We start from the raw sequence: 21,011 nt of genomic DNA, 5'->3' as shown, positions 1-21,011 counted from the left end.
TAGTTTAAGGAGGGAGAGAGGGGTGGTAGACCTCGGTACCAAACATTCTATATACATACAGGGTCTTGCCTGAATGATATCGCAACTTACGAGAAACATCGGTTACCTCAATATCACTCGCGTGGCCACTAAGAAGCGCCATGTATACTTAACGCTAGACTTAAGCAACTACCTTGTTAATTATTTATTTTTTAATGTTCTCATGTGCAAAATCAACATAATTATTCCTCTTTGTCTATGAGACGTTGATTTTTCACTTGAACGGAGTATGACTGATATTTGATCCACTTCCAAAACGGGTATTGACCGCGCCAATTTTGTAAACTAGAGGATAAGGTGGTCATGTGATGATGGCATTTGACGTCATTGATTATTTTAGCAACCATAATTGCATGCGGCATCTTGGTAGCCTGCGTAGTTGGCAGGATGTTAGGCGAAAGGCGAAAGGTGGGCGAAAATGCAGCAAATCCGCGAGGGGAATGGGCAAAAGGAGATTGAAATCAGCCCGCTTATGCCTCTAGTTGTCGCGGCTTACACCTATCATGGCCTCTCCGCCGGCTAAGAAAACTTTATATTCAAAAGCGGAAAATACCGCCTGCTACGCAGACTAACATCTAACATTTTCGATTGTTACAGAATCACTTCAACTGAATCGAAAACAATTACAAATAGCCAAATGCCAGAACAAATTTTGAAAACACAGAATTGTGTTTAAAAAAGCACAAAATGTTGGGCAACTTGCCTATTTCAAACTTCCTTGCATGACAACATCATTTGTTAAACAAAAATATTCACAAGACTAATGGTAAAAAGTGAACAGGTATTAAAAGTCTTGCCTCCTCTCCCTACTTCACACGGTGTAAGAGATACTAAACATAATCCCAAAAGCGTTGAAATGGTTGGCATCTACCCTCCGCTCCTTCACTTCTCCAGGGTTAATCTCTGAAATGTTTGCTTGTTGTAATTCCTAGATGTAACGTGAGTAAGTCCTTGTTTACAGGAGGTTTGGTGACCCCAGGGCAGGGTTTCCCCAGCAGCCAAGACAAAGTTTTCCCGGGTTTCCATGCAAATTATGCAGGTGGTGTTACCCTCGTAACCGAGACAACTCATTGGGCCACTATTCTGTTAATTCGATGAACAAAACACGCCTGGAAAAATTGTTTTAGCTCCCATACATTAGGCTTGTGTTAAAATTATAACGACCTCAGACGTTTTTTTACCTTAAGGTGCCGGCATATGTCTGGTAAAGGATTCACAAGAGCAAAGCAAATGGTCAGGTACCAGGGCAACTTTCGGATGACAGAATTTTACGATTTGTTCATTTGAGTTGACAATTGATCACTGAGCCGCCAACAGGTCCAGCATTTATCAATAGATTACCAAGAATTGTCGTTGGTGAAATCTAGACACTGATAAGTCTCAGAATTATAATAGGGTTTTCTAGTATGCAAGGTGGAAAGGTTCGTGCAATCCGAATTCAACGAAACAGTCAACAAGGTGCCATGCAACAGATTGGTAATGTTCTATAAGCGTTGCGAATTGAGTTGTTTTTCTCAACTAATAAACAAAGAATACATCTTCAAACTTACCGTTTGAGTTTCTGACTGATCCTTCGCTGCCTTTTTCCCTGCAGCTTGCAGCTTGCTTTGTTCCCTCACACACCGGCGCCTTATTTCCAACAACTTCTGGTTATTCTTGTCAATCTTACATTGGTTAAGATCTCTTATGAGTCTCGAATTTCAAGGGGTGCATCGAGTTGGGAAGCAGAACTCTTCCACTGGAAACCCTCGACAGATAATTGCACGTTGTTTGCAATACCCTGACCGTGAAAAGGTTATGTCAAAGGCGAAGAAATTGTAAGGGAAAGGCTTTGGGATCTCACCGGATCTTCCGAAAGAAATCTTGGAGCGTAGAAAGAAGAAGATGCAACGGTTTAAGCAGGCAAAAGAAGAGGGTAGGACCGTCTATTTTAGTAGGGCAAAGCCTAATAAGTTGTTCATTGACGGCGTTCAAGTATAAAAACGGCTAAACTTAAAAATTCATATAATGTTTAAAATTGTTTTTTTTTTTTTTCATTTTTCAAATTTGCATAATAATTTTTTTCCAAGAACTGGAGTTTTGTTTCTACTGTTACTACGCGTTATGAGGATTGCAAGACCCTTTTTGGTAGTAACTCTTTATTTAACAGCTTTTGCTGGCTACTGTTTTAATTATGTAAGTGTATGTCGTAGCTTTTTTTGCGCTTTCTGTTGTTGTTTTTTTTCTGATTCTAACGTGTTAATTGCGTATTGTGTTTATGTGAGGGACATGCAGGGCACCTATGACCAGAGCTTTGTGTATGGCAAACACATCTCGACCATCTCGATATATCTATGGTCCCGTTCTGTTTATTGGAATAATTTGTCTTTTTCTTCACGAAGCGAAACTTTAATTTAAGAATTAATTTTACCCCTAATTGTTCGGGGGATTTGTTCTTTTGACAAGAGAAACGCACTGTTTCACTGGCTTACGAAAGAAAACTCCGACATTATCTTTTTACAAGAGTGCGTATAAACAGCACTCCAGGAGTCGAGAATTTTTGGAAGTCACAATGGAGAGGTGATATCTTCTTTAGTCATGGATCTAAGCACAGCAGGGGGGTTATGATTCTTGTTAAAGACAAATTTGATTGTAGTGTAATAGAACATCTAAAAGATGAACAAGGAAGATTTATTGTTTTGAGGGGTGTCCTTCAGGGACATCAATTTCTCTTTGTTAATATTTATTCCCCAAATAAGACCAAAGGTCAAGGCATCTTGTTCGTGGAAATTCAAAAAGAACTTGATAAATTAGAATTGAGGGAGAATTGTGAAGTTGTTATTGGTGGCGATTTTAATGGGACTTTCGGCAAACCTCAAGTAAGAGAATCTTGTGGAAAAATTGACGATTTGTGTTCATCTTATGACCTGATAGATATTTGGAGAATAAGAAATCCAGATGTTATTAAACGCTTTACATGGAGACACAATGAACCCCAACAATACAGCGCCGTTTGGACTTTTGGTTAATTAGAAGTACCGTTCAAGAAGAGATAGAAGATGTAGACATTATTCCCGCAATAAGAACGGACCACTCTGCCATTACAATGCAAATAAATGGAATTGAAGAAACACAAAGGGGTCCGTCCTATTGGAAATTTAATTCCAGTCTTCTAGAAGACGAAGAATATATTTCTTTAATTACTGAGAAATATAGTGACTGGTTGGAAGATGGAAAAGAATTTCAGGACCCTAGGGGCCATTTGGGACTTTATTAAGTACAAAATTCGGTATGAAACTATTACCTATAGCAACGGAAGGCTAGCGTTACAAGAGCGAATTTATCAGATCGACTTAGAAATAAATATTAAAGAGTGTACAGTAAAATGTGATCAACAACCCAATCAAGAAAACTTAAATGACCTGGAAATTTTACAAACTGAATATGATAGACAATATGAATATATAGCGCAAGGAGCAATAATACGCTCATGAGTAAATTGATGCGAATACGGAGAGAAAAGTAATAAATACTTTTGAATTTAGAAAATGCTAAAAAGAAAAAGAGCTGTTTTAGAAAGTTAGTAGGGGCTAACGATTAGCGCATAACGGACCCGAAACAAACAATGACAGAGATTCATAGTTTTTATGTCAATCTTTACGATAAGGCCTCTTGTGATCAGGACTGGGGTGTATCGACTGATGAATTCCTTAAGGATATACATATTAAAAGGTTAACAGACGAACAGCAGGGATATTTAGAAAAGAGAATTACAACAAACAAATATTTCGAAGCATTAAAATCTTTTGAGAAAAATAAAATACCGGGGAATGATGGCTTGACTGTATAATTTTATCTCGGCTTCTGGCATCTCGTAGAACAATGCCTTCTTAACGCCTTGAATTTTTCTCATTAACAAAGACAACTGTCAAACTCGCAAAAACTAGCTATGATTACGTTATTAGAGAAGAAAGACAAAGACAGACGGTTTATTAAAAATTGGAGGCCGATTTCCTTGATTAATGTCGATGTTAAAATTGCGTCGAAGACAATAGCAAGAAGGTTAGAATCGTTTTACCTAAGCTTGTTAATTCTAATCAAAATGGCTTTATCAAGGGAAGATCAATAATCGACGGAGTTCGAACAATTGAAGATATTCTCGAATTTGCTAAATTTACGGATAGTTCAGGTATACTTCTAGCAATTGATTTTGAGAAAGCATTCGACTCTTTAGATCATTCCTTCCTTCTTAAAATCTTGGAACAATTCAACTTCGGAACACAATTTGTGTAGCGAATTAAAACATTCTACACCAATATATGAAGTTGCGTTTTAAACAATGGTTTTATCAGTGATTAGTTTAATATTCGATGTGGTGTTAGGCAGGGCGATCCCTTGTCACCTTTGTTATTCATTTTGGCCATTGAGGTGCATGCCTGCAGAATTCGTGACGAAAATGAAATAAAAGGGATTTTAATTGATGAGGAAGAAATTAAACTAACACTCTTTGCTGATGATATGACTTGTTTTCTTAGAGATGCTGCGTCATATCATCGTTTATTGGCACAACTGCAGCTTTCTTCTAAATTTTCCAATCTCCGAGTCAATAATGATAGAACGGAGATATTTGCAATTGAAAGGCATCGGACTAAGCATCCTCATACATTACGAAAACCAATTAGATCCTGGGAATTGTGTTTTATTATCATACACCATCAAGGATGAAAGCAAACTTCGGATACCCTGAATATGTGGAAGTGGAGAGGGCTTACATTGATAGGAAGAATACAAATTGTTAAATCCTTTATTCTACATACCCTTGAGTAAAACGGCGTTGATTGCAGTTAAAGACGATTTGATTAAAGAGATTAACAGGTTAATTTATATTTTATTTGGAAAGATAATGATAAAATTAAGCGATCCACTCTTATCAATGACATTGAAGAAGGTGGACGTAGGATGCTGGATATTCAATCAACGGTTTTAGCACAGAGGGTGATGTTATTAAAAAAACTTGTAGATGAAGAAAACAGTAGTTCTTGGAAGACAATATTCGACTATTTTCTCTCTCCAGTGGGTGGAAAATTTATTCTTAAGTGTAATTTCGATATCAGGAAGTTGCTAGTCTACCTTCCGGATTTTTATAAAGAGTGTCTTAATGCTTGGTCGTCATTGAATATCTCTCCAGTACATACATACATACAGAGACGTTGTACAACAAGTTATTTGGAATAATAAAAATATTACTGTGCAAATGCTCTCAGTCTTCGAAAAACTATTTTTCTGAGGGAATTGTGACCTCCTTTCTGATGGGGAGTCTTCTTAAAGGGTGCTAACGTGTTAAATGCGAATCTTTCTCCATTGGAGCGTTTTAGATTAATCGTTGATGCGCTCTCTTGTGAATGGAAGCGGATCATTAGACAAAGTGCATAGCACCCCCCTTCACACATTGGTGACGCATTGTATTTAAAGACGGAAGACTCTGAGGTAGCGCTGTCAAAGGTTTCATCAAAATTGCTTTATGTCGCTTTTAAAAGTAGAAAACTAGTACCTCCAACCGCTCAAAAGAAGTTTCGAGAGAAATTTCCTCAGCTTCAAACTGATTGGAGGGAAATATACTCCTTACCTTTTACAGTTACAATTGAAACTAAGATTCGGGAATTCTAATATAAAATGTTGAATAATGTAGTTTTTACAAACGAAAAGTTGTTTAGGTTAAAAACGATTGATTCGCCGTTTTGTACATTTGTTCATTCCACTGAACATTTATTTTTCTATTGCGACGTGACGATGATATTTTTGGAAGCCTTGTGCTCTTAGCTTAGTAACTATAAAATTGGGGTACAACCTGTTACGTTAATGAAAATTTTTCTTGGCGTATTTAATATAGGAGACGACTTTAGTAGAATAAATCATCTAATATTCACAGCTAAATTGTATATTTATAAGTGTAAGTTGAATATCATACATCCTACTTTGCGAGTTTATAAGGCCAAGATCAAGACTGTAAATCTAGTGCAGACTCGTACGCAGTCGCTATTTACGTATTTTGTGGAGTGAGAAGATTGGATACAAGAATGGATTGAGGCGCGCGGGGTGTCATGGGAAGAGGCGAAGGAAAAATAGCGACTGGCAGATTTCGTTTGACAGATCCGTGGATCGAAATCTGCCAGCCGCTATTTTTCCTTCGCCTCTTCGCATGACACCCCGCGGGCCTCAATCCATCCTCGTATCCAATCTTCTCACCTCACAAAACACGTAAATAGCAACTGGGTACGAGTCCGTATCTACTGGAGGAAAAAATAGCAAGAAGGCGGAACAAATTAATTAAACATTTCAAGAAATCTTAGTAGTCTGTGTTTAGATCCTTCTTGGAGTGCCACGCTTCAAGAAAAAGGTTTCTTGAGGTAGTTGCGTGCACAAAAAACGTCATCATAATCCAATTATTTCTCTTAAATTGAGTTCATCTTTGCAAATAGGTCAAGTTTCGGTTATTTTAAAGCTGTAAAACTGAGTAACATCTATTTTTCTTTTTATTTGTTACTGAACAGTGAAGGATACTGCTAATCCCTTATCACACCACGTGATGGCTTCCTCAAACTGATTCAGCTGAACACAGGCACTTGCTCCTAATAAAAAATAAAATATGATGAGTACTCTGGCAAATATTTCTCCTTCCTGATGATATACATATCAAATACATAATTCACAATTCTTTCCACTCAACGGAGTTAGCAAATTAGTTTGACGATATGTCAAAATGATAACATATTTTCGATAATGCTCGTCTAATCTCTGTATAGTAATCGATACAGATTAGAACGATTAAACACTTTTTTAAAAAGGTCGATAACCTCTACTCATCTTTTATTTCGGAATTCCAAACGTGGTAATTATTGAATTTTTGGGGGTTAGAAAACAAGTCACAAGATTAAGAGTTAGAATGAGTAAAAGACTGGTTTTCAAAATACCGAAAGAATATCAATTTAACCATCACTTTCCAGTAATTATATTTTGACGGATGAATACTAGCACTCTTTATCAGGTGATACAACAATGAGGATATCAAACATCCCTTAAAATTGGAAAACAAGATATTGTAATTTTCTTAACATAATAGGTTACCGTAGCAACATTCCACAATTTAAGGTGACTCTGAACTTCTTTCAAATAATTTTCTTAAACTTTGGAAAAATGAGGGTCAGCAAGCTCGTTTTTCAGTTATATAACCAATTAACATTAAAATTAAAGGGTGTTTTAACAGGTTATACTTTGCTATGGTAACCTATTGTGTTGAGATGTTGACCATATCTTGTTCACCAATGTTTGGCATATTTGGGATACCATTTTTGTTGTGATAAACTAACAAAGAATGGTTATATCCATCCGTCAAGTGACGGAAACTTGACAAGTGATGGCAACCTTTAAGAAAGCACACTTTAGCTGCAAGTTTTAAATCAAAATTTTCAACGCCCCCTGAGGTGACTCTTACCTCTTACAATCGCTTTCACATAGGACGGTTGTAAGTCAGTGGCAGCCTTTGCATCACTCAGTGAATCATGGAAGTTATCTGCGTAAAAATCAATAAAAAGTGGTCTACGGTGTTGACGAGCCTACCACTAACTTAACCACTCTTAATTTCTGTGGTAATACATTAATGTGACAAAATGATGAAAAGCTCAATTTTTTTTCTTACCCAGATTAAAATGAGCTGTTGCCCTGTTGTTGTACAGTTTGGCTTTCAGTTCTTGATCCTTACAATCGACTTTTATTCCTTTTGTGTAAAGAAGTATGGCATTTTTGAAATTTTTCTTCCTGAATTCATCATTGCCGTCATTCTTGAAGAGCTCTACTATTGCTAAATTAAAGAAAATAAAAATCTTCGTATGAATGAATTAGATGAAACATCATCCCTAGCTTCTCTAGCTTTGGAACCTATTATTTTTTGAATAAATTTTCAAAAATGATTTTATTAAAACCAATCCATGAGTTTTACCAGTAAAGCAGCTTAGCCAAGGCCATGATGAACTGTGGCCTACCTAGTATAACAGGAAAATCCTTACGTCGTACCGCATGTCATTGAAAAGGCGTCAACGCTTTTAGAATTGCCTCAGTTTCCCTACTCGGTCTGGGAAGGGGGGGGGGGAGGGGCTGTTCTGCTTCCACTTCCATCGATTAAGAGCATTAAGGCTATGATAATAAAACCTGCATGGTATATCGTATATCGTGGGAAAACTATTTGCTTTGGTGTCCGTAAAATGGGGTTATGACGTCAAATAACAATGGGCCAGTAACGTCATTAATTCTTCACAGCCTCCATCTTGGATTTCTCGGTTTCTCCAAAACTTGGAAAACCGTTTCAAATCGATTCAAGAATAATCCAAACCAATAAGAAAATGTTTAAATTGTATACAGAAGTAAACGTTACAACGATACACTTTTGTGGGTGGAGAGAGACATCATAATAGTAGGAGGGGGAGTCACATGTTTTGGCTGACCAGGTGCCGAGTTCCATCTTCCTGCTTCCAAACCATAAATAATGAACACTCGGCCTAAGAGCTAGTACGCCTGGGATCTATAACCCCTCAATAAAACTGTCAAAATCTCTTAGACCATAAGTGATCATTACTGTAAACTCCTCACCTCTTAAGTTGGCTTCATCATTATCCAGTGTTTTCTCAGTAGCAGCTGTGACGTCATATTCATTTGCATTGTCCTCTTTGACTGCGTCTTGTAGCTTGTTCTGTTCTGTCACAGACAAGCTCCTTAATTCCATTAACTTCTGGTTGTCGTTGTCAATCTTACCGTATGTCAAGATTTGTAAGACGTGAGTTGTAAAAGTTATCAATTGTTGCCAAAACCGTCAAACTAACGGCACAAGGTCAAATGGGTAAGCTGTCTTAATTTCTTGTCAATTTTTTGCTCTTCCCGAATTTAGAGAAATAACGGCATTGAAATTGTCATGAATAATCAAAGAAATAATTTGTCCTAATCAGTGTTGATTTTGGACACAATAGCAGGAATAAGGGTTCATAATAAAGTTTGAATCTGATCAATATTTTTCGTCGTAGCTTCGGCAATAAAGGATACTGCTAATCCTTTTTCACACCACGTAATGGCCTCCTCATATTGACTCAGCCGAACACAGGCACTTGCCCCTAATAAAAGAGAATAATGTAAGTTAGACATATATTTTTTTTATTGAAAACAGGGTAGATGGTATAATTAAATACTACTAGGCTTCTAAGGACACCGAGGGAAGGACGCCCTCGGTGTATTATCCCGGGTAAGCTTAGCTGCAAGAAGAAGTAACACAAATGTAACAGTTTACGTTGAAATACTAAAATGTTGTATCTGTCATCTATGTAATTAGTATTAAACTTTATGGATCAGTTATTAGAAGACACTTTAGACGGTGTTTTACAGAACCACGTTCTAAGCCATTTTCAATTTTGCCTACATTCATATCTAAACATTGTTAACTGCCGACGGTAACAAGTAAGGCTTGGATCCCAGACTAGAAAACTGAAACCACTTATAAACAGATTTGGAGGCCCACTGATTGTCTTAAGCCGGCGCCTAAGTTAGACTCTGTTTAAATAACTGGCCCTTTGATGTTTTATTTAATCCGCCATAAATACAAAGTAACTTTCTACGAACGTAATACTAAGCGAAACATTTTGAACTTTATGAATTTTGAACTGCAAACAACCGTCGTCTTGATAAATGGAGTTTTATTCTTCAGAAATCTCACCTCTCACGATCGCTTTGATAAATAGTGGCTGGAAACCAGTGGCAAGTTTTGCATCTCTTAGTGAATCTTCATAATTTCCTGTAGAGGGATAGATATAGAATTAAGATAAGTAAATGGAGAGTACATTAGATAATGGGGTTTCAAATTAAAGTACTCTTTAAATGTGCGATGTTAAAACACCTTAGTTACGCAAAACCTTATAATATCTAAAAAAATCTTACCTAAACAGAAATATGCGTCCGCCCTGTTGCTGTAAAGTTTGGCCTTCAGTTCTTCATCCTTACAGTTCACTTCAATTCCTTCCGTGTAGAAGTGTATGGCGTTGCTGAGATCTTCCTCTTTGTATCTCTCATTACCTTCATTATTGTAAACCTCTGCTATGGCTAAAAATCAAATTAAGTAATTTAAAAGGCTTGCATATTACTCGTATCCCCAAAAAATCTCATTACTTCACTTCGTGAGAGTTTGAACGGGATCGGGGATAAGTGGGCTTATAACCGAAGTTTAATTTATCAGCGGGGCTTGGAACTGGTGATACTGTCACACCCGGGCTGCGAAGAAGAGAAATGCGGGGAGGGGGTTATAATGGGAATCAAAATACAAGATGTGGTAAAACAAGATATACCGTACTGAAGAAAATCATCTCATCATATGTTTCTTCTCACCTCTCAAAGTGTTGTCATCAAAATCCAGTTTATCTTCACCAACTGAAGTGACGTCACTCTCACTTGTAACTTTGGTTGGACTGCTCGCCATGAATGCTGGGAATTCAGCCTAGGGATTGAATGTTTGTACGTTCATTAGTTTGTTAGCCATTGTTGCTGTTTTCAAAGACAAATCTAAAATGTTCGTTTAAAGGCCCATGTTCACCCAATTGGCATTGCGCGCCGAGCTGAATTTTGCGCAGTCGGAAAATCAGAAAATCACAGCGAGCACCAAATCGCGAAAGTAATCCACGTTCGTCAAGCTCATTTCCTGGAGTATCACTATCTTTTGTGTCATTAAAATACCCTTTCGCTTCATTTCTGTGGATATTTTCAAGAAGAGTCTTTATGAGGAAAGGAAATCGGATGTTGAACAAGGCGTCCCGCCTCCTTTACTCTGTGGCGCCACTTTGAGGACAATTGTTCAATTCATAATCTTGTAAGAGTTTATTCTTCCATTTCAGAGTTTTGTTACCTTGAATCATTTTGAATTTGTTATTTAAAGACCCTGAGTGTTGGTCCGGCTGGGGTTTAAACCAATGACCTCCGGCACCGTAGTCCGATACTCAACCAACTGAGCCAACTGGTCATCACCTTGTTTCGGACCTCAAAAGGAAAACCACCTGTCATCCTCCAGACTGCAATGTCACAGCTTTAATACTCTTAAGTTATGAAGGGGTATAGGAGGGGAAATCTGCCCAACCCCCAGCCCCAAAAGACCAAAAATCTCGGTCTTGAAAGAGTGAAAAAAGGGGCTCATATTCTTGTGTCCGTCTGGCTTATTCGGAAAGATTGGAATACAGTGGACAAAATTAATACCTACCTGAGAAGCCCAATGTATAATTTACATTATGCGATTTGCCAAGGTGGTCGGCTGCAAGAGAAAATGTTGAACGCCAAGTTCAGTACAAGACAGTTACGTTTAAAAGGGACAAAACATTCACACAACCTCAAGGACAAAACGACCGACACTCTGGGTTAAGTAAATGGGTTTGTGAAGGGTGGGGTAGGGAATTTCTGTTCGCGGATAATTTTTAAAATGAACACTTCACATTCGCAACTCAGATAAAGAAGACAATTTTTGATGACGAAAGGCCTTATTTGACGTCCTAACTACCGGTCGGGCGTTCCTCCTATGGCGCCAGAAGAAAAACGAACACAGAATCGTTTATCAAAGATCACCAAAGAGAACGGCTGGTTTCGGTCACGTAATTTGACAGTAATTAAAAACGTAAAGCAAAATCACGGTGTACGGGAAATTGGACATTTATGCTTTTTTTCCAGATACACTGAACATTCTAAAGGCAAATAATGAAGCTGTTTGAAATGAATTTTACCCGAGAAGGAACTTCTTTTCGGTGTATGATGAGTTCACATATTTCACCCGGCCAACACCCTAAGTTTCGATTTTTCATGGCTGCTGGTAACTGGTTAGGCGTAAAACTGTACTACTCAAGAAGGAAAACGAAAGCCTAATTCAACGCTACTGTAGGTGTCTTATGTTATTCAGGCGAAATCGAATCCAGCGGACGCTCTTGTCACTTTTTTATGAACCCTATTAACCTCACTCGCGCAACTATCCTGTAATGCTTCTTGTTAACAAGTTTGAGTGGCGTCCCAGTCGTTTTGTAAAATTTCTACCACGATAATCCCGCACGGAAATCTTAATATATATATTTAGGCAAGCCTAAAAGCGGAGCTCCAATTTTTGTCATAGCATTTATAAAAATTTGCTTAGTGTGTGAACGTAATAACCTTACCAGTTCCTCATCCTTGCTGCAGTTATATTTTTAGTGCATATGCAGCAAACTGCCCAGACAATAACAATGCAATGCAGAGGGCAAATTTTTTTTGAATGCTGATTTGTTACAATGGAGGCTGGCTGAACACGCCAGTTCTACATTCCATTGGTTTCTTAATTTTGTGTCCAAAAACAACGACTTCTTTCAAGTTCTTTGGAGTTCGACTGTTTAAGCCGGGTTGTTTGTACCACAAATACATGGAAATCAAGTGCTGCAGCTAGAAAGGGAATTCCTAAACTTAAGTTTTCGTGTTTCTTACAGGAATCAGCAAAAGCCGGATTATTTGTTTCAAAGCTAAAAACTTGGATAGGATTGACATTTGCTCAGTTGAGAAACTGAAATCAGTCATGGCGACCATGCAAGTGCTTTCAACTCGCTACTTCTTCTTACGATTAGCAATTATCCTGCGAAATTGCGCGGAACAAGTATCGCCTGATACTTAGCCGACGAGGCCGTAGGCCGAGTTGGCTAAAATCAGGCGATATTCCGCAAGATTGAGCAGGATAATTGTTTTATTATTCAACACATTGATGACAAAGCACAGATTTATAGCAGAAAAGCTGAACTTTATTTGTCAAAAAAAAAAAAAAAACTTGTAACATTTTCCCGCGCGCGGACCGGCATGAATGAAAGTGGCAGCTTTGTTCAAGTTTAAGGTGGCCGAATACAGTTTTTTAGTGTACAGATGTTAGAAGACGTTATTTGGAAACTATGTATTTTTGGACGCCCAAAATTGGTATGGTGTAAGACCAACTAGAAAAAAATGTATTTTCGTACGTCTTGTTGAGCTAAGTACCGTTTCCATGGTAACGCAGCGAACTATTAAACGTCCATAAATAGTAGGTTTCCTTTATTTTTAGAAAATGTACTCATTAGATTTTTTTCATTTTTTGTATCCAGATCAACTCGCAAAACATTGACACAGTTGCACTATTTTCATGTAATTTTGACAGAGAGATCTCCTGCAAATATTGATTTTGCATTTTAATGTTTTGCGAAGATACCCTCTGTTAGATTTAGGTTTCTCTTTGTAGGCGAGTTACGCTTTTAGGGAACTATTTTCATGCCAAATTTCAGGGAATTCTAATGAGCGGTTCCTTAGAAAACAGTTCATTTCCACTAAAACAACCAGTCGCAATTTTTTGGTCAAATGCGCATGCGTGGTTTTATTTGGGTTTCATGGCAAAGATGAAAGGCATGCGAAAGGTCTTCGTGAATGTTTTTTTTTGCTCGGAAAGAAAAGAAAAAGAGTCCAGAAACGAGAAACTTAGTTATTTAGGATCAAAACGTAACTTTATTATCCATTTCATGTGAAATTGAGGGATCACTTTATCGACCGCCGTATTTGCGTACCACAACCCTAGCGCGCGCTTAATAGCATCACTTACTGAATCTGCAAAGCGCGCGTAAACTGTGTTCAGCCACCTTAAATGAAATCGAGAGGGTTTTGCATCAAGCTCAGTAAAAAATTGAGTACTCGTCTTGTGCGCCAATCGCTTCGGCAAGATTTTCTACAAATTTCTAGCACCAAAAGCTAAAGCCAAGCAGTATTTTGAAGCTGCGAAGAATTTGTTGTGTCAGCTGGGCCGAGCTGAAAGACTGGAAATGCTTTTCAACGATTTCTCGGGTGAGTGTTTCTTGGTTTACTACGCAAGCAATTTCACGATCTTTCCTCAGTGTTTTGACAAACGCATCTAGTGCCTTGTTGCTGGCAAGAACTCTGGATCTTTTATGAAACTGAACGGTTTTTCAAGCGGCTCTAGATCTGATGTTTCTGAGAACAATTACTTTGTTCGAGTTCCGTCTATCTTTTCGTCTGCCAGATAGCTAAAATTTCTCGAGGCACTTCAGTGCGAGCTCGGATTTTCTCAGGTGGTTTTCCCCATCTCTTCAAGACGAGTCGAGATCTCTGTTTAACGGTTGCGAGAACCAATCTAAGGAAATACATGTACTGGAAGAAAGAATTTTCGTTTACAAATGATTCGTAAACGGCCGTCGATGTAAACGGCCGGCAATGTAACCGCTGCCATTTACAATACATAGGTGAAACTAAGCGACGTCTCAAAGACAGATTCAACGAACATAGACGCCCAGTTGACAAAACTAACATTTCATCCAAACCAACCACTGTTTCTGAACATTTTCTTTCTCAACCTAACCACTGCCACACTGACATGCAACTAATACCACTTGAAGTTATCCACTCCTCACGTGATTCAATCAGAAAAGCCAGAGAATCTTTTCTTATAGATTTAGCGGGGACCTTGGAACCCCACGGTTTGAATAGACGTGATGAATTGTAATTTTTTTATTTTATTTTACTTATTTCCTCATCCTTTGGTACCACCTTGTAAACGTCATTTCCGCTGCTCCCATGTATTGCAACATCCTCCATGATATATATTGTAATTTCATTTATATAATTTAGTAACATCTAAACCTGAAGAAGGCTGGTTTGGCCAGCCGAAATATTGTTTTAAAATATATTACGTTGTGTCAGCTTTGGACTTCTCATCGTCGAATTACACGTCATGATAATATTTTTTTTGTGTAAGAGCAAGTTACCGGACCGGGGGAAAATGTTTGGAAATTCAAAACTGTGTCAATTCTGCTCCTATAGTAATAATTCTAGTCTCGTCAACCAAATGAAAAATACGGGAAAATAGTCTTTGGTGTATGGTAGAATTATTTCAGAGCTTTTAAACTTGTGTCTGTTTACAAACGCATGAGAGCCGCGTGGTGTGAATGAAAAAAACACGGCCACGAAACAATATTGTACAAAAATTAATTTCTAAACGAATATCGATGGTATCGAGAATTTAATAAATGATAAAAGCATCTGCGTAAAGCTTTAAACACATAACATAAATAAAATTATCGATTGTTGCCTGGAAGAAAGCATTTTCGTTTACAAATGATCTGTAAATCACGTAAACATGACATTTTCTCCGACAGCAAGTTAGCTCCCGGGGAAAAGTGTTTGGAAATCCAAAACTGTGTTAATTCTGGTCCTATAGTAATAATTCTAGTCTCTAAATAAACGTTAACAAATGGAAATATACGGGAAAATAGTCTTTGGTGTTTGGTAGAATTATTTCAGAGCTTTTAAACTCATGTGTGTTTACAAACACATGAATGCCGAAAGGTGCGAATGAAAAAAACACGGCCACGAAACAAAATGTTCAAAAATTAATTTCTACACGAATATCGATGGTATCGAGAATTTAAAGTGCCCATAACGGATTTTTTTTTAATTTTCTGATCTGAATCTTTATATCACGCGTAGAACGTCCGCGAAAAAAGTTTTCGATTTGCATGAAACGCGAATTTTTTATGAATTTTACAAATCTTAAAAATCCTATTTTATTGCGGTCCACCCGCCCCGCTGATGAGAATGCCGACGGGCTCACAATAGGGCCACGTGACATAGTCTGTGACGTACATTCAGGAACTCTCGAGTCAATGCATTCACTTGACCTTCAGTGCAAGTACATTCGCGGCAGAAAGAAAATCGTGAGATTCACCGGTAGGAAGGGAAAAATTCGCTCCAAACAAGTACGCTCCTTGGCAGACAACTTATCTGACACGGAAAGTGAGCAAACCGCTGAAGAAAGCAGCTAGGACGAATTTGAAAGCGTCGAAGTCGAGGCGATAGATAGCCTCCACGAAACAAATAATAGGTGTGAAGATGATGATACACTCGAACCGTACGCGGACGAACCGATAGCAGACGAAAAATGGCTAAAAAGATATAGCTAGGAACAAGAGGAGAAGCGACGACTCGAGGAAGATTTAACGAAACGCTTGGAGAATAGAGTGCGTGTTAGTGGATGGTAAAGTTCTCACCTTGCATTTTGCATACGCGCTCTTCATTATCATCTGTCAAAACTATGGCCAAGTACTCACATACATTCGAACGAATTATTTTCCATGTAGATGTACTTGTGGTAACTGTAGACGTGATCTGCTAGCAAATATCAGCGAGTGCTACTGCTGCAAGGAACTCGAAGGCAATTGGGAAGCGCTGACTAGCGACATTGTTCTCGCGGAACTACAGGAAGGACACGTGTTGAACTGTGATAATAATAGCTTGTCTCGTCCTCTGAAATTGCGGCCGTAAATCTAATTGTAGGATGGAAGTTGTTAGCTTGTTCAATGAACAGGTTAATTTCCTTTTTGTCACTGTCCCACAGTGAGAAAATGTCATCAGTAAAACGTTTCCATTCTATTGGTTTTGTTTTGCTTTGACTTATCACTTTTGTTTCTATTTTGAACCCCCGTTGTGGTGGTTAGGTTTTCAGAGATAACACTGTTATACTTTTCAACATTTTTATTGTTTGCAGAATTCCGCAACACATGTGTGTACAATATTTGTTTGAGCTCGTTGAATTCTTGCTGCAGTTTATCTACCTTATCTACATGATGATCGTGGTTTACAATGTTTTCTGTGTTCGCCGAGTGCGACTGTTCTCGCATCGATCTATTTACATCAGTGGTAGCATTTGTGCTAGTATTTTTTGAGAGCTTGGTCTCAACGAAACTTCGCGGATCTCACGATCTATGAGAATATATACCAAAACAATTACGCCATATTTTATAAAACTTGCGATTGAGTTAACATTGAGGTCAAACTATAAACCTTAGAAGGTTACAACGCTTAGAATGTCACAAGCGGGTGTGAATATTCAGTATCGATAGCTTACCATTCGCTTTTCCCTGCTCCTCTTCGAAAGTGGCTCTTGGTCTTCGTCTTCCTTTCACTTAGCATGTTTTGAAGGATAAACACAAACGCCGTTGTCATCCTACTTCAGTTCACGTTTTAAGTTTAAACCTGAATTCATCAGCCTTGTGTAATCCTCGTCATTGAAGTGCATCGAACACAAGGACGAGGTCTTTCCAGGCGCGCGTCCACATCTTCCTCCGCTCCAGCATAAAGACGATCCATTTATTTAGCCTCCTCAGTCTTTGCGGGCATGTGGTGCGAAAGAAAGGAATCCTGTGCATGCTTATTCCATTCGCTTCGTCTTTGATGTTTCCATATCTCGCTGCAACACATCTTTCCGGCATTTTCGAGAAACGTGCAGAAATACCGCGACTTGTTTTCAGTGAGATCCAGAGAAAGGCTGAAGTCACGTGTTCCTGAATCTACGTCACAGCTCTTGCTAAACCGAGAGGAGACTAATGCGAGTGGTGGGCCAAAATGGCGGCAAATTTGAACGTCTTATAAAATTCATAAAAAATTCGCGTTTTATGTAAATCGAAAAATTTTTTTCACTGAAGTTCTTAGGGTAATGTTTAGATTCAGATGAGAAAATAAAAAAAATTCCGATATGGGCACTTTAATAAACGATTAAAATATCTGTGTAAAGCTTGAAGCACGTAACATAAAGGAAAGTTATCGATTTTTTTCCGGGAAGAAACCTTTTTGGTTTACAAATGATCTGTTGAAACGGCCGTCGTAGTCACGTAAACATGGTATTTTTTGCGAGAGCAAGTAAGCTCCCGGCGAAAAATTATTGGATATTAAAAACTGTGTCAATTCTGCTCTTAATTAGTAATAATTCTAGTCTCTAAGTTTAAGAAAAGGAGAATACCGAAACGTACTCTTTGGTGTTTGGTAGAATTATTTCAGAGCTTTGAAACTTGTGTTTGTTTACAAACACATTTCTAAGCTTGAGGGCCGTGCGCTGCGAACGAAAAAACACACGGCCACGAAACAAATTTTTCAATATTAAGTTCTCGAATATTTCTGGTATCGAAAGCAATTAGAGTGTCTATGTAAAGCTATTTTAGAGTTCTAAAAGTTACTATAACTGATCACGAACGGGTGATATAGGCAAATGTGAGGCTTCTTTAAACTTAAGCTTACTTTTCTTTTCCGGTCGGCCTGCTCTAACTTGCTATCCGTCGCTCTCTTCCACGTTCAACTCTGCGTGATCGTCTCCGCTTTTTTGTTTTCTTTTTCTCTCTCTTTCTCTTCTTTCCACGTTTGTCAACATATCCAACAAATACGTATAAATTGTCTTTGTGTTTTTTGTTTTTTAGCATTTCTGTTGAAAACGCATCTTGCCAAACTATCTCGCCATGCAACTTCCCGCCAAACAAACACGGGCGCATTAGCATTGTGGGATTGCGTACGGACGGACGGACGTACGGTGTACGGACGGACAAAAGTGACGTCAAAATCAAACCAAAATTTCTCGCATTCACGGGTTACCAAATTCTCTTAGCTATGGGGCTCCGCTGCGCGCGCCTGCGGCGCGCACGAGAGCTCCGCTATTAACCAGCCACCCATATTAGTTTCTACTCATTTCATTCATAGCGCAAGTCGCATGTTAGTCAACAGGCAAAAGGTTCAAAGGCAGAGAGACAAGCTAGGGAATTAATAGTATCAGAACTTATAGTGGGAGGTAAGAACTTAACTTGTTCCAAAATCCTTTCTTGGTGTCAGTAATTAAAACAAAACAAAACTCATGTAAGCGGGAAAAAACACTCAAATCAGGCCACAAATTTTAAATTAAGCCGCAAATTGATCTGGGTGGAAATATGTTAAGCGTAAAAGAAAATTCGAGTTGCTTAATCATTCTCTCCTGGCCTCCTTTTAAAACTGATTGTTGTTGTTGTTGTTGTTGTTGTTGTTCTAATAGGCAGTAGTTAGGAGTTTAATAACTATCATTGATTTGCATAAGTTTCTCTCAGTTCAGTGAAAAAGCGAGAGTCAATTTATAGAAATTTGTTTAGCCAAACAGAGGCGGAAAGCAATGTTTTTACGGATTGTATCTCTTGTATCAGTCGCCAAGTCACGATCGAAACAAACACGGAATTACTATATTTTCATCCCATGAGACCGAAATCCAACATTAAAAAGTGAAACTTCAAATCACAGAACATTTTTGTCCCAAGAAACTGAATTATTTATCTCATTTTTCGACGTCATTTAGGTAAAAAATAACAACCAAAACCAAAACAAATACATTAATTTTAGAACAAGTCATACAGGACAGTAATGGAAACTTAATTTAGCTCTGACCCAGGTTTAATGTTGCAAAATGAAAGGACCGAAGAAATATATAGAGGATATTACACGGCGTCGCGAAGATATGAATTTTATTTTCGAGTGGTAAAAACAATAGTTTACGATCGAGCGCAGCCACCATGTAATTTTCTTTTTATTATATGTACAAATCTATCACTCGCCATTTTTCGCGTTGGCATAAACAACCGTGAGAGCGGCAAATGACGACCTCAATATCCTCACTAGTGAGAATATGGAAAATACGCCACTCGGGTCCCGAATTTAGTTTCGTATGAGTTTTACGAATGGTACATTTTCTAGTAAAACACTCGTGTCTATATAATAAATTCTAATGAGTCCATGATATCCGAACTTACGGTGGAAGGAAAGGACTTATCATATTCGGAAATCCGTTCTTGGTGCAATCAAAACAAATCCAAACTCATGTGAACGAGCACGTCATTTAACACGAACTACAAAATTCAAAGACAGATTGCAAATGGAGCTCCTTTGCTTATCCGCACGGCTAAGTCTTACTGCAAAAGCATCACAAAAAAATCAAGCTATTTGGACATTTTGGAAATGTTGGTGAAGTTACAATAAGCAATAAGTTTCATTCATTTGTATATGAGTTTCCCTCAATTCAATTCAAAGCGCATAAATTTGCTTTAAGTCAAACAAACGACATCAATTATTCTATTTTGGGACTATACTTCCTTGATCAGTTTTTAACCCACAGAAAAAATTCCACAAATTTATTATTGCGTTTATTTTCAGAAAAAATAAGTTGCACAATTTGGTAAGATTTCCTTGTTCTATACAAGAAACAAAAACATCGAAATTCTCAAGCCGTTTTGTTGTTGTTCTTTTTCTCCGAACAGTCAAATTACATAAACCATAAACAATCTCCTTTTATAATAGTCTTCAAATATCCTGCACAAATATCCTGCATACTGCTAGGATTTAAATGTCAAAGGTGTGGTATATGAAATAAATGTGATGGTATATTTAACTTTATTGTTATATTGTAACAAGAGTCTGAGGACAGAGATGGAATCTAGGGCGTTGGCTGTGGAATTAACGCTTTAGTTTCTAACAGGCTTAATTGGGTACAAACGAAGTCATAGAGGCATGCCATTGGAACTTTGATATCAGAAAATATACCGCGGAAAAAACAAGTTAACGTATCAAGAAATCCAAGATCAACATTCAATATGGCCCACAAAATTAAAATTCATATTCTATTTCTTGTTTATTCAAAGGTGAAAAGTTCCAACTCAGTTCAAAAGTTTGAAAACTCTGTCCTCTGTCCTCATATGCATGTCAACTTCTCACTATTTAACTAAAAAACATGTAAGTTTTGTTTTAGTAAACCTCAGAGCAGTAAAGTTTTTCTTGGATTATACTTCTTTAAGCAGTTTCTAACCCAAGAAACAAGAGTCCATGAAGTTGCTATTGTATCCAGTTTCAGATAAATTACAAAATTCGTACAGTCTGGAGGGATTTTCATCTTTGCTCCGAAAACAAAACGATCGATATATTGTTAAACTCCACTGTTCGTCTTTCTTCTTTAAACTGTTAAACTACATAAGCCATACGGTCTACATACAAAGCGCGCCAGTTTTAGTTGTGCTTACCTCAAACTTTAAGTGTCTTGACAATTTTTTGCGGATCAGGAATTAGGAGTCATTTGATTCGACAAATCTCACTTCAAAAAT

General features: G+C 37.9%; 1 protein-coding gene across 2 annotated transcripts in view; it reads right to left on the bottom strand.

Moving 5' to 3' along the window:
• The window catches only part of LOC146472219 (uncharacterized), a 28,515-nt gene extending 7,504 nt beyond the window's left edge, over positions 1 to 21,011 (bottom strand). The window contains exons 1-11 of one of the 2 annotated variants that reach the window (XM_085119563.1): positions 20,931 to 20,992; positions 11,300 to 11,350; positions 10,438 to 10,546; positions 9,994 to 10,155; positions 9,773 to 9,850; positions 9,109 to 9,176; positions 8,662 to 8,818; positions 7,715 to 7,876; positions 7,511 to 7,588; positions 6,580 to 6,647; positions 1,590 to 1,703 (exon numbers count right to left, since the gene is read on the bottom strand). In XM_085119563.1, coding sequence (XP_084975689.1) covers positions 1,590 to 1,703; positions 6,580 to 6,647; positions 7,511 to 7,588; positions 7,715 to 7,876; positions 8,662 to 8,818; positions 9,109 to 9,176; positions 9,773 to 9,850; positions 9,994 to 10,155; positions 10,438 to 10,528 — 978 coding nt within the window. In that variant the 5' untranslated portion in view covers positions 10,529 to 10,546; positions 11,300 to 11,350; positions 20,931 to 20,992. Of the gene's footprint in view, positions 1 to 1,589; positions 1,704 to 6,579; positions 6,648 to 7,510; positions 7,589 to 7,714; positions 7,877 to 8,661; positions 8,819 to 9,108; positions 9,177 to 9,772; positions 9,851 to 9,993; positions 10,156 to 10,437; positions 10,547 to 11,299; positions 11,351 to 20,930 lie in introns of both variants that reach the window. The other variant, XM_085119564.1, reaches the window with a different exon arrangement.

This window comes from Pavona decussata, unplaced genomic scaffold (assembly GCF_977016875.1).
Source record: "Pavona decussata unplaced genomic scaffold, jaPavDecu1.1 SCAFFOLD_100, whole genome shotgun sequence".
Classification (NCBI taxonomy): Eukaryota; Metazoa; Cnidaria; class Anthozoa; order Scleractinia; family Agariciidae; genus Pavona; species Pavona decussata.
The sequence above is the reverse complement of the archived record's forward strand: the minus strand, read 5'-3'. Positions and strand labels throughout refer to the sequence as shown.